Raw genomic sequence first — 14,301 nt, 5'->3', positions numbered from 1 at the left:
GATATTTGGAACATTTGGATCACTAGTAGACCGGTGAGCAAAGAGTATGTCATTTTTAATCTTTGTTGTTTTATGTTTGATATTAATCTCTGTTGTTTTTCTTTTCCCTTTTGTACATTTTCCCTCTAATCTGATTTGTCAAATTCCCAATCAATAAAACTACTTGCCAATCACCCTTCTTGCTGCCATACTTACACCCACAACGTACCCATTCTTCAAAACTCAACTGAATAACCACCCAAATGACTGATGCCTCAACCCAATGAACCAACTTGTATATGATTCAATTAATCAACTAACAAATCAATTATCCATTCTTCTCACTGAAAAATTGCACCTCGAACTGCACCATAAACAAAATGAAATAACATGTGCCTGTCCTAGCCTCCAAGGATAATGACTTTGATTCAAAAGGAAGGAGGAAAAAGGCTGATGGCAGCTCTAGTGGGAATGATCAGAGTGCTTCACAGTCAGAAATCTCTGGAGCGGGGAACCAAGGAAATGGGAAGAAACTTGGACATGAGGGAATGTTAGGGAACCAGGACACAGACCAGGACAAAAGCAAGCAAAAAATATTCAGCATTGTAAATGGTCTAGATGAAAGTGGCAGCACTGGAAGAGATGCTTTCATGGACAAAGGGCAAGGACAAGGACAAGAAGGCAATAGTGGTTATGAATGTGATTGGCACAAGACACATGGAGTAAACAGTAATAATGATGGTTCTCAGGGAATTGGGTTTGACTTTTTGGACAAATCTACCACTGGAAAAGTCTCACGATTGGAACAAGAAGACTCTGATTCAAAGAAGGCTGTACTGGGAGATGGGCTGGATCCTAATGTTCAATACAGGAGTGATGGAAAAGAGGGTGGGCTTGACATGCAGGAAGGTTCAGAAATGGCAAATCGAGGTTTATCAGGCTTGAATTCTGAAACTTGCTCTGATATGTCAGCTGGTGACTCTCTGGGAACGAACTCTTTGAATGGCAAAGGAGCTTTGTCATCTATGGTACTTAAAAGTGGCAACTCTGTTGATCATGGATCTCAATTTGGAAGTGAATCTGGTATTGAAGATGAAAGCTCTCGAGTGCTCAGTGTGGTCCAGCCCTCTTCAGGAGATAGGGAAGAGCTGCTTGACGGGGCTGGCAATTACAGGTCTGCTGATGGGCTTTCCCAAAGATTATCTGAAGACAATAACACCTCAGGGGCAGATGAAGGAGCTCTGGGAATCGACAGTGGAAGAGGGGTTGCATCTGACCATGGTAGAGGAGGAAAAACGTCTCTGCTTGATGATTCTGAATTCAGTTCCAGCAACAAATTGAAATTGAAAAGTAACCTAGATGGAAGAGCCATGCTTGCAGGTAAGAATGAAGGTATTTTCTTCTTAATGTTCTATGTTTTTCAGTGTAAGAAATACTGGAGTCCCTGTTTGTTCTAAAACAATATAGACTGAACAAGTTTTATTTTTCTGGAAACCAACAGCTATAGAAATTAATTTGTTTCACACTTCATGCATATTATCAATACTAGACTACAACACTAATTACCATTTCGTTGAGGTTCTCAATTGAAAGTATTTCAGGTGGAATGATCTTGCTTCTAGTTGCATTGCAACTTTGAAGACAGTCAGATTGCCCTTAATCCCATTCCATACAGCCTGTGTCTATGATGCAGGTGCTATGTTTGCATTCAGACTACAAACCTATGGTATTCCATTTTTTGAACATCATATAAAATGCTGGTGCAATGTTTTATACAAGAATGTCTACCGAGTATATCTAAAAGAGGTTTTCAAAGTTGTCTTTCCTATCGACAAGTGCTTGTATATCTTTTTTTGAGGTTCTGTTGTTCGTTTCACCACTTTGTAAAGTCAGCTGTGAGCTGTTATGCCCACAACTGATTGAATGCTACTGTTAAAACTGGGTATTCCTGTCGGCCAGTCAATGCTTTAATCACACCTGTAGACAGTTCTCTGCATTTAGTGAATATTTTTACATTTAAACACTCTTTAGAATGTTTATTGTAGCTACATTGAGATTTGATGAAGTCACAAAACATGCAATTCCTATAAAATGTTGAGAGGTTGTGTGTTGCCATGAATTAAACAGTATTATGGGACTATAGGTGCTGTGTACATTTCTTCCCGCTCTAATTTGAAATTTAGAGATGTCTGTGAAGAAAAAACAGGACATATGAATAACAAAGGTAAAGTGTAATGCTTCCGATTTTGCTTCAGTATGAAAATTATATTCATGGTTAATTGTTTACACAACTTTTGTTATTTGTGGTTTTAGTCAGGTTTCCGCATTCTATTTCAGTGTTATTTTATACTAGAAGTTTACTTCGTCTCATATTGATGTATAAATGTTCTCATTATTTCACTTTATAATGCTGCCCAGAATACCCAGGACGCCCCAATAAAGTCAGAGTACTGAGCTTTGGAACCCTTCTGTGAAGTATACTTATTAAGCAGATCTGGTTTTTACCACATTGGGTATAACTTATTTCCTGAATTGTTAAATGGATTAATTTCTGAAAAGAGGAAAACAGCCTTAAATAAGATTAGTGTAAAATACGAAGTTATACAAAATAATTTTGTGGTATATTTAGATATCAACAATGATTATAACATTTGCATAATGAGTAATCGATAAAAATGTATTTTCTATGCAAAATTAGGTAGGTCTACAAGCTTTTCACCACTTTAGAATCTTCTAAAGTACTATCCTCTGGACCAAGTATGTCATTGCAGCTTTGATCGAGCAAGATGGTGGCTGGGCACTGTTCTGTTAGATCCCCACGAGGTTCCGCCAACCATAAGTCATGAAACAGCCAGTGATCCTGGGGAGTTGAGAGCACTTTTCTTGGTACTGGAAAAGTGGCGGTCTCATAGAGACTTTGTCATTGCTGGATTAGACACCATCATTTTGCCTGCCACCGTTTTAGATCACCCTTCTTAGTGGGCATTGTGTTTCCCTCCAATATCAGCCATTCAGCACAGCGGCTCAAGGTGATGAGCTCGCTGCTACCTGCGCCATTGGCACACCAGCCCAGACATCGACAGCAACTGAAGCAGCATGGGACTGGGTGGGCAATCATGCTCAGATGCCTTAAACATAAAGTTGGAACTTGAAAGCTCTTCTCTTCATTTTAAGCACACCTATCCCTCATTTGTTGTGCTCTACCTTTTGCCACAGACTTTTGGACGCCCACTGTTCTTGTGTGATGAGCCTCCTGTAGCAGCCTTGGCACTAAAGAGAATCCTTAAACCCTTGACAACTTTCTTCAGTTTACTGTGGCATCAGTTTCCTTTGTCACAGCCACTGTTCATGGAAGTCAGATATGCATATGCTGAGCCGACCCATCCCAACCACAGTCTTCTTCATTCCACCAGCCAACAAAGTTGTCTATTGGTGATTCCATCTTGTACTTTCACCTTGGTCCTGCTGTTGTTGAATACTTAAGGGTGTAGCAAATGATTTAGTTACCCTCACCAATCATCAAATATGCAGCCACATTGAATTAAATTTAAAAATAAAAACAACATGAGTCACAGTTCTCTTAAGACTGCCTGCCAACTTAGTCCTCATTGGATGAAACGTTGAAGGAAAGAGCAACGTGGCCTGGCACAGATTTGGCTCGCTGGTCCACATTCTTGGGTCCGTCTCAGCTGCAAGGACACATGGCCACCCAATGAAGTGTTAAGCTTCCCATCTAAATAAAACTCCTAGACCAAACCGAACACTTTAGTGCACCCTAAGACACACAATGCAGAATTAAATTTACATGGTTGCCAACATAATGCTACTTTAGAATACAAAGTAACAGAACATTGAGTAAAATATATATTTGAATGTACGCGGATGACATCGTGATTTTAGATCTTACGCCAATAGAACTCCAAAGAAATTTAAACGCAGTAGCTACACAGATCATAATTTTTTAGTCCCAAGTTCTACCTTTTAGGGGAAAAAAGCGATTGCAACACTTTAATTGGACATTTGGGGAAAAATCACTTGAGTCAGTTAAAGAATACATGTATTTAGGTCGGATTTTGACGTAAACCCTACAGAACTCCTCTCATCTACAACACATAGGTCAAAAGGTGGGCACCCATGTAGGAGCACTTTTGAGGCTGTAGTCCTCTTTTGGAAATAGACATTTCCAACCTATGTTAGAGGTATATCGGATGAAAATCCCGCCTATCTTAACCTACGGTCTAGAATATATGCACCTCAAAACCTGGAAATCAGTAAAAACGAGAGAAGGGAATTCTTTACGGAGACTAATAAGAGTAAATCAAGCTGTCCCGGCCCAAGCATTACGCCTTGAATTCTCCTTAGTCAGCATATATGCAAGGGCCATCTCAAATGTAATACCGACTCTGGTACCTTACGGCATATTTTACAATTGGAAAACTTTAGAAAAGAGCCATCGCGTTACACTTTTAATAAGAATCTTAATATAGCTTTTAGCCTATCCCATTGCACATTAGCACTTTTAGAAACTTGGACACCTGCACTTTTGAGCTCTTTTTAAAGAATATGACTTCTAAATTAAGTTTCGACCTGGACGCAGAGTATAGTCTTCAGTTAAAACAGTATATAGAGTATACAAAAGCTATAGTGTATAAATCCCCTAGAAATATACATATTTTCTATTAGATCATAGGATTCGCTGCTGTATACTCTTACTGAGGTTGGAAATTGTCCCCCTAAATGCACATATAGCAAAGTGGAATAATTCTGAAAACACAACAGGGCTCTGTGATTTATGTAAGGAAGGATTGCAAGATCTAACTCATGTTTTAGCGATTTGCCCAAATCCTACTTTAGTAGAAGCTAGATGGAGGTATCTAAGGCCTATTAGAATCCGATACAATGTTCCTTCTGTACAAAGCCTAATCACTCTCTGTAAATTGCCACCAGACGAATTTGTTTGTTGCCAAATGTATACATTTTGAAAGATTAAAAAAAATAATTGTTTTAAAGTTGATGATGCTAACGATTTTAAACTTCTAAATATCCAAAGCTGATTTTATGTCCAATCTATAACAGATTCAATTTTATTTCTTCACAATGTCGATGTAAATCTTGAAAAATAACCACCAGACGAACACAAATGCTTTAAGTGGTACAAACTCTTAAACCGATTTGAGTTAAAATCGTCTTAAAAAGCTATGATGAATGGATTTAACATCACAAATGTTTAAAGTTGATGATGTGAGTTCTTTGTTAAATGTTTTAAAATGATGTTTGTATATTTCTTGGCCTCAGTCGAGGTCTATATCAAATAAAATTAACTAAGAAGAAGTAACAAAACTCAGTAGGTAATGGACAAGGCAACTACCGCGTTCTTTGAAAGAGAAGCCAGATGGTAAAGTTATGTGGCTACCCACTTAACGCAAAACGACAAACTGGAAAATTAAAAATGTGCTGAGCAAACTCACACACTGCTTGTCGACAGGCTTATCCTCCATCATACTAAGGAACTCTTCACACCTAAAGCACCACACAGGGTAGATATATAAACTCTCCAAAACCCACCGGCCAGTGCTTAATTTTATGCAGATGGGGCCCAATGGCCTGTCACTTATTTTTCCTTGTCAGACCTTGTCCCAGAGCAGGAGAGAAGAAAACGCATACAAGGGGCAAATGAGGAGGAAGAGAAAGACAGCAAAAACATAATAAGGAGAAACAGTATAAATGAAAAAGAACCTCAACAAGTGAGGCAAAGGCGCCGGGAGTGTCTGATGGTGCATTAAAGAGGCATGAGGTGGAATCAAGACCACTCTGCCTTGGTATTCGGCATCCACAACATTCAATGGTCCAGACGACGAGCTTCTTAGCAAAACCTTAGACCCTGCACTTTTGCAACTAAACACTGCCGCACCACCCCTCACTCTCAATCAATAATGTGTACAGCACACTAGGCACCGACGTACATTGTGTGACCTACAATCAAAGATTCCAGAACTGTGCGGAAATGCTCTCCCTGGCAGCCTGTGGTGCTGTGAGTCCTTAAGAGAGATGAGCGCTGTACTGATAACCTATTTGATAATGTCACTCGTTAGGCTTCAGTGATTGATAGCGCGTTTATGAAACACCAGGTGTTTGTCTTTATTGAATTTGCCAGGCTTGTGTAGTTAAAGATATATCAAACCGCCAGTTGTAAGTGTGGTGCACTCAACAAGGGCAATGCACTCTTTCAATATACATAATTACCATCCATGACACCTAGGGTAAAGACATACATACAAATCCAAAACAAATGTAACATGCAAATGAAACCATTAGTGCATTAACACATGTGTCCCAGGCAGGTCGCTCCCCACGCCGCTCAGCTCCACCTGACTGTGCCTGTGTTTTGAGCCCAGCTGCTGCTGTTAGTTCGAGGCCCACTTCCACCCGCAGGCTACCACCTGCGCCTCATCCCTGTGGGCCAGTGGTAGGCCTTAGGTTTGCTTTTTGCCTGTTTTTACTGTTGTTGCCTGTTCTGTACTGTTCATTTTTGTTCTTGTTTTTCTTCCTCCTTTAATTCCCACTGCTTGTTGTGCCCGTTTTCGCCTCTGTTCCTTCACCGGTCCCGCTTTCCCGATGCTGTGTCCCCTGTGGCCCCACCACCCCGCTCCCATTTGTCCGCTCCACCCCTCCCAGCTGCTCCTCCCTCCCACCTCCCCTTCTTATGGCGGCCGCTGCACAGGGTAGGGAGCGACCCTTGACCCTGGTTCCAGGCAGGTCGCTCCCCACGCCCCACAGCTCCACCTGACTGTGTCCTTGTCTTGAGCCCAGCTGCTGCTGTTAGTTTGAGGCCCACCTCCACCTGCAGGCTACAACCTGCGCCTCATCCCAGGTGGCCAGTGATAGGCCTTAGGTTTGCTTTTTGCCTGTTTTTACTGTTGTTGCCTGCTCTGTACTATTTATTTTTGTGCTTGTTTTTCTTCCTCCTTTAATTCCTCCTGCTTGTTGTGCCCGTTTTTGCCTCTGTTCCTTCACTGGTCCCGCTTTCCTGCCGCTGCATCCCCTGCGTCCCGCTCCCTTTTTCTGCACCCACCCTCCCAGCTGCTCCTCCCTCTCTCCTCCCGTTCTTATGGCGGCCGCTGCACCTAAGGCACGCCCGTCTGTGGCGCCCACGGCCAGCACCAGAACCCCTGCCCCACGAACACTAAGATGCCCGACCCCGCTACGATACCAGTGCCCTCCACGCACTCAACACCGGACCAGCACACTTCTGATTCCAGGACACACCAAAGCGCACCCAAGGACCTTTCTCCTGCCGGAACTGCAGCTTCACCAGCGACAGACCCGCCAATCCACCCACGAGGATAGGATGCACCTCAGATGTATACTCCTGAACACCCATTCCGCACGCAAACACGCCATCGAACTCTGGGACCTGCTCATCACGTCCTCCCCGGACGTCGCCTCCCTGACAGAGACATGCATGAACGACTCCTCAGCACCCGCCATCGCCAAAGCCATCGCCATCCCGGACGGCTACAAGGTCACGCACAGAGACCGCACCAACAGAGTAGGAGGTGGAATCGCCATCATGCACAAGTCTACCCTCAAGGTCTCGACCAACTCCGATGACACCCTCAACACCCCTGAACACCTACACTTCCAGATCCACACTGATCCTAACACCACCCTCAGAGGAACTCTGATCCACAGGCCCCCAGACCCCGGCCACAGTTCAGCGACTCCATCGCCGACTTCATCCGCACGCACGCCCTTTCGTCCTCGGACTACATCCTCCTCAGGGCCCTGAACTTCCACCTCGAGAAAAACAACGACACCAACTCCACCTCCCTGCTCGACAACCTTGCCAACCTTGGACTCAAACAGCTCATCATGACTCCTCCCACTCCCCTGGACACAAGATTGATCCCATCTTCTCCACAAGCTCCCACGTTTCCTTCAGCCACACCACCGAACTTCACTGGACCGATCATGGCCGCATCCAGTTCACCTTCCGGAAACCCACCATGCACCACCGCACCCAACAGATCCCCACTGCTGAGGCAAAATCACCGAAGACCAGGTACACACCGCCCTCGCCCGAAGCCCACCCACAGACCACACCGACCCAGACTCCCCCACCAGCAACCTCAGACGCTGGATTGAAGACTGCGCCAACACCCTCGCCTCAATCAAGAATACCTCCAACGGCAGCACCAACAAGACTGCCGACTGGTTCACCGCGGACCTCCACACCTCTAAGCAAAACTGCCGAAAACTGGAGAAGAAATGGCGCCACGTTCAGACATCAGAGAACCAAGCAGCCCACGAGAACAGCATACGCCAACATCATCACCTCATAAGATCTGCCAAAAAGACCTCCTTCAAGGTCCACCTCGACAACAATAAACACAACAGCAAAGAGCTCTTCAACAGTGTGAAGGAACTCTCCAACCCCAGCGCCAGCACCAACGACATCCCACCTTCGCAAGACCTGTGCGACTCACTGGCCTCCTTCTTTCACCACAAAATCACAGACATCCACAACAGCTTCGACAACTAGGCCTCCACTACAGCCAACGACACCACAGACCCCACGGCCACCACCCACTGCGCCCCCCTCCTCACCTGGACCAACATCAACGACGAAGGCACCATTTAAATCATGAGCACCATCCACTCCGGCTCCCCGTCACACCCACGCCTCACCACATCTTTAACAAAGCCAGCATCACAATTGCACCCCACCTCCGCAAAGCCATCAACATCTCCTTCGAGACCGCGACCTTCCCGGGGAGCTGGAAGCATGCTGAGATTAACGCCCTGCTCAAGAAGCCCAAAGCAGACCCCAAAGACCTCAAGAACTTCCGGCCCATCTCCCTGCTCCCGTTCCCAGCGAAGGTCATCGAGAAAACTGTTAACAACCAATGTTTCAATTTCAAATAACTTTATTCGTTTTTTTTATACAAAACCATAAAAGTTCATAGTTAAAACATTAAGAATTTGCAATTTAAAAATCCACATTACACATCAGCTAAAATAAAACAAGTATTGTCATCAATTCAATTCTCGTATAACTATTATTACACTTTACATGAACCTTATTCCAGGGATTAGTTTTATACAGGCTGGGGGTCCAAGCATTTCCTATATTTCATTGAGCACTTTAAAAATCCAATCACAAAAGGTGTACAGTCAGGTTTTAACAATTGTAAGTAAAATAAGGCGGGACGGACTTGAGCAAAATGTAGCCTTTTTAAAAGAGGTTTAAGATAAAAAAGCCCTGGGGAATTCGTAAAATTTACAAAAAAATACAAAGTGCAGCAAATCCTGTGGAGACAAATTGTCGCAGCCACAGGTTGCTAACACTGTCCCTTTGTGACATCCCCTCGGGACTGCTAAAAGTAGATGAAACAAGTTGAACCGGAACCTGATTTGTTAAAAATGCTCGTGTGAGGTTAATGGCCAGAGGAAGTAAGGTTCTACACTAGGCGTAGTTTTAAGCATTATCTGAAGACGTGCATTGGGGTTACACAGTTCCTTTTCCTCCCTTTCCAGTCTTTTTCATATGGCAAAGAACTGTTTAATGTACACAACGTCCTTCCTGGTGATTCCCGCCGGGTTTGAGAACAAATCCGGGCGTCCCTCCTTGCTAAAACTGGTCTTAAGATATTTCATCCAGGGGTTTTTGATCATATAATCCAGGCTCAATGCCCCTCTAAGAAGGCTATGGGTTAGACTAAGCTGTTTATTGAGCCAGCATTGCAGCCAAAATAGGAGCGGCCGTAAGGGCAGTGAATCACTAATAAATGGCATGCCAGTTTCTTTGTGCACCGCCATATTTAGGGTCCCCTGTGGGGGACACAGAAGCTGTTTTAAAATTTTATTTTCGGCCACTTGAAGAACCTCTAGATTACAGTGTCCCCATAGCTCGCTGCCATAACTGGCTATCACAATGCTCTTGGTTAACAACCAGCTGACCAGCTACCTCGAGGAGAACAATATCCTGGACCCGTCCAAGTCCAGGTTCTGCCACAACTAGAGCACCGAAACGGCCCTCATCTCTGCCACCGATGACATCAGGCCATGCTGGTCAACGGAGAGACCGCGGCCCTCAACCTCCTGGACCTGTCAGCCGCCTTCAAGACTGTCTGCCTATGCACCCTACGCACCCACCTCCACGACGCTGGAATCCAAGGCGAAGCACTGGACTGGACCACCTCCTTCCTCTCTGGCAGAACACAGAGTGTCCGCTTCCCTCCCTTCCGATCCGAAGCCACCAAGATCATCTGTGGCTTACCCCAAAGATCCTCCCTCAGACCGACGCTGTTCAACATCTACATGGCCGCACTCGCCCGCGTCGCCAGACTTCACAACCTCAACATCATTTCCTATGCCGATGACACACAACTGATCCTCTCATTCACCAAAGACCCTCTCACCGCCAAAACCAACCTCCACGAAGGTATGAAAGCCGTCGCCAAATGGATGAAGAACAGCCGTCTGAAGCTGAACTCGGACAAGACGGAGGTCCTCATCCTCGGCTCCACGCCTTCGGCCTGGGACGACTCCTGGTGGCTGACCGCCCTGGGAGCAGCTCCAACATCCACCGACAATGCATGCAACCTGGGATTCATCCTCGACTCTACACTCTCCATGACCAAGCAAGTCAACGCCATCTCATCCTCCTGTTTCAACACCCTCCGCATGCACTGAAAGATCTACAAGTGGATCCCCAACGACACCAGAAGAACGGTCACTCAGGCCCTCGTCAGCAGCAGACTGGACTACGGACACGCCCTCTACGTAGGAGCCCCGGCCAAACTGCTGAAACGACTACAACGCATACAGAACACCTCAGCCCACCTGAGAGACCTGCACTGGCTTCCCGTCAACAAGAGGATCACCTTCAAGCTCCTCACCCATACACACAAAGCTCTCCACAACACCGGACCAGAATACCTCAACAAACGGCTCACCTTCTACACCCCAAACCGCCAGCTCTGCTCCGCCGACCTCGCCCATGCTACCGTCCCCCGCATCTGGGGAGCGACCCCCGGTGGCAGATCATTCTCCTACCTCGCCGTCATGTCCTGGAACACCCTCCCCATCCTTCTACGGCAGACCGAAGACCTTCTAACCTTCCGGAGGCTACTCAAGACCTGGCTGTTCGAGCAGTGCAGCACCCCCTCCCCCCAGCGCCTTGGGACCCTCACAGGTGAGTAGCGCGCTTTACAAATGTCTTGATTGATTGTGTGAAATCTATTTCAGTTTACGCTTGCTATTTAACCAATGACACCTCTGCTTTCTTATCATTCTTTTCCCCCAATCCAGGGGGCGCATTTTAGTAATTTCCTGGTATTTCTGCATGTACATTTTCACATCCTACGGCAACAGTTTAAAAAATCTTTCTCTATTGCCTAATGAAAACGTATTAATATTTATTGATCGCACAACCTTATCTACTTGTCAATATATTTTTGTGCATTTAGGCACCGTACGTCAATCGTACTTTTAAGTTGCATTGATTTTGTGAATTTTTTTCTACATGCAATGGTAAATAATACAATGCACACCTATTGTAGGTAATATCAGATAATAAGTTAAATACATTTACTTGATGCAAGGGTTACAGTACATTTAATATAGTTACTGCTCCTGCCACCTTTCTAAGAATACTATAGTGGCGAAATCAGTTCTTACTCCAAACCACTTCCTTGTGGCATACAAGAACTGTAACTGTAGGTTGCTTTGTCTCAGAAGTGGTTGTTTTGTCTGAGATTAAGGAAGCTAGAAAGCCATTTTACCTTGGCCAAGCACATTTTCCAATTCTTAGCAGCCTCATGGCAGACTGAAGCTAGTGGTCTAAAGATTTACAGATAAGCACAAATACAACACAGTATTCATGCCAGTGGTAAATAAAGCCAAGCAAGATAGTCTTCCAAACCAAATTGGAGCAAAAATACAGCATTTAAAAAAAAGTCGCATTAACGGTTAAAGTGCCTTTTATTCATCATTGAACACATTCTCCCATTCTGAACGAGAGGGGTGGATAAAACTATCCAACGGTGTGATCTTCATATCTGCAGCTAGACCCAAAACTCAATTTCCTAATTGGGGAGTTGTCTTCTGTCAGAAATAGTTCATCAATTAACTTAATAATAAACTCAATCTGCTTAGGCCAAAACACAATTCCTAGAGAATGTTTGCTCAGCCTCTAGTATTGTTGCAGGGATTATGCTCAGACACAGAACTGTGCACACAGACCCAGGACCACAGTGAATTGTGGTGGACCAAAAAACTCACCTCAGTACCTAGAAACCCCTAACCGACTAGCATCAGTGTTACATTAGCTCTACGTCCTATAGCAAAGGAACCAATGATTAGACAACCCAGAACATGCAAATTAGGTTACTCTCAGGAATAGTGGGAATCAAGAACACTCTTTCGTTTATTATTCTCATACCAGTCCACAACATGAGTAAAAAGAGACACGATAAAGTTTAAAATGTTTATTTTTACGACGTGCTCTAAGATGCAGTATTTTTTTAACATAAGCAGGCATATGATTAAAAATAATACAAGCAGCATTGTTACAATTCCATAAAACACAAAAGGAGAAATCATATTATAATGATAGTGGGAACAGGTCCTATAGTGCCTTGTATGCCACCCTCCCTAGCTAGGAACTATGTTTTATAAAATATAGAAGGTCTCTTAGGCTTGAATAGGGGACCCCATACTTCCAAGATCAGCAGAGGTGAATCACATCGGATCTGCAAAAGCTATCTGTCTCTCTGGAAAAACAATTCTCCAAGTGCCTAAAATCATTTATGCAGTGCAATATTAAAGGTGCCAGAATTTCAGTTAGCTGCAGCTGCATGCATGTTGTGTCTAAGCGTGAGCCGATCAGCCCGAAAAGCAGCTAACATTGTTATGATAACCTTGCAGGCTTTAGCACTCACTGTGCAGACTAAGGTTGCGGTGTAAGTCTAGGGATGTTGAAAACAAGCCTTTCTCATGTGAAGATATTCACACAGTTAAACTTACAATAAGAGCTACATGCAGTGTTGTGTGCAAAAGTGGCAAAAAGGCAAAATGGCGTTTAAACTTCTAATAAGCTTATGCTAACTTAACAATGTGCGCAAGCAGGGGCCTGCCTTCACTACACCCTCCCTTGATTGGAAAACACACTCAAAGGGAGGCAATTTTGGAACGCAGAGTTCAAGTGAGACAGAAGCAAGTTCAACATTTTGCCAAACTGGATAATTGGGAGTAAAATCCAAATTAGTAACCACCCATTTTTTTTTCAAAAACCCAGCAAATGTAGAATAACATCCAACACATATAATGTCGAGAAAGAAAAAATTGATAAAAATCATGAGTCCAGTACGTGTCTATGAAGTAGAAACAATTTCACCTGAATCCAACTGCGTATAGGCACAGTACGTTGCAACTTTCTCCAATAGGAAGTTGTTGTTATCATCAGAGAACATTTCAGCCATCCAATTCAGTAATGGAAAAGAACATACATGTTCTTCGACAACCGGAGCCTCTAGCACAATCAGAGGACAACTTGGTTGTTCTTCGAGAGAACTGCGTGCCAGAAAGTCATGGGCTGCAGTCCATATATTCCAATTACCAAGGACTCCATGTGCCGCTGCGCAGGCCATTAATCCAACACCAGAACAGTCTAATTCATGAGCAACTGATGGACTCATTAGTGGATCATAATCCGGGTTAGGAAACACAGTATTACAGAGACAGAAATCCAGAGCCCATTCAGAATTGCAATCCAGGCAATAGAAGACAGGCTGTACACACGTAAAGTACGAAAACCGGAAAGATAATCCATACGCCACACTCAATGTAGCCAAAGGTAGAGATCCATAGTATTCAAGCATCCGGTCATGAAGTTGGAGCAGCTGGGGCAGGTTGTCGTGTGGCACAGAATCTGCAACCATTTTTGAGCAAGCAAGTTAACAGCAGTACACCGGCAGCCAAGGCAAGGATTAACGGTAAACCACCAAAGAGGCAGGAAAAAATGGAATGAAAAAATGCTGTTATCACACCAAATATAGTTTGGAATGAGGTCACAAGGCAAGAACTTACTATTTTAAAAAAGTGCGCCAAGCCCGTGGTCGACGAGGCATTGAATATAGTGTGAATCAAAGCACCGAAATGCAGGGGGAGATCAGTATTCAAAAGGGCATGCACCTCGGTGCGAGTGTTTGCCACGTGAAGGACAAATGCTTCATGCGAAGAAGTAAGGGCGACTTCTTTTTGAGACAAAAGAGCCCTTATTTGACTCATCTTGTTAAACTCTGCTTTCAAGGTCGGAAT

The 14,301-nt window shown here is 44.2% G+C and overlaps 1 protein-coding gene across 1 annotated transcript in view; it reads left to right on the top strand.

Moving 5' to 3' along the window:
* The window catches only part of IGFN1 (immunoglobulin like and fibronectin type III domain containing 1), a 392,344-nt gene that overhangs the window by 151,860 nt on the left and 226,183 nt on the right, over window positions 1–14,301 (top strand). The window contains exon 11 of the mRNA XM_078644199.1: window positions 385–1,359. Within this exon, the coding sequence (XP_078500325.1) occupies window positions 385–1,359 (975 nt within the window). The remainder of the gene's footprint in view (window positions 1–384; window positions 1,360–14,301) is intronic.

The sequence above is a fragment of the Lissotriton helveticus genome, chromosome 5_1, assembly GCF_964261635.1.
Source record: "Lissotriton helveticus chromosome 5_1, aLisHel1.1, whole genome shotgun sequence".
Taxonomy (NCBI): Eukaryota; Metazoa; Chordata; class Amphibia; order Caudata; family Salamandridae; genus Lissotriton; species Lissotriton helveticus.
The sequence above is the reverse complement of the archived record's forward strand: the minus strand, read 5'-3'. Positions and strand labels throughout refer to the sequence as shown.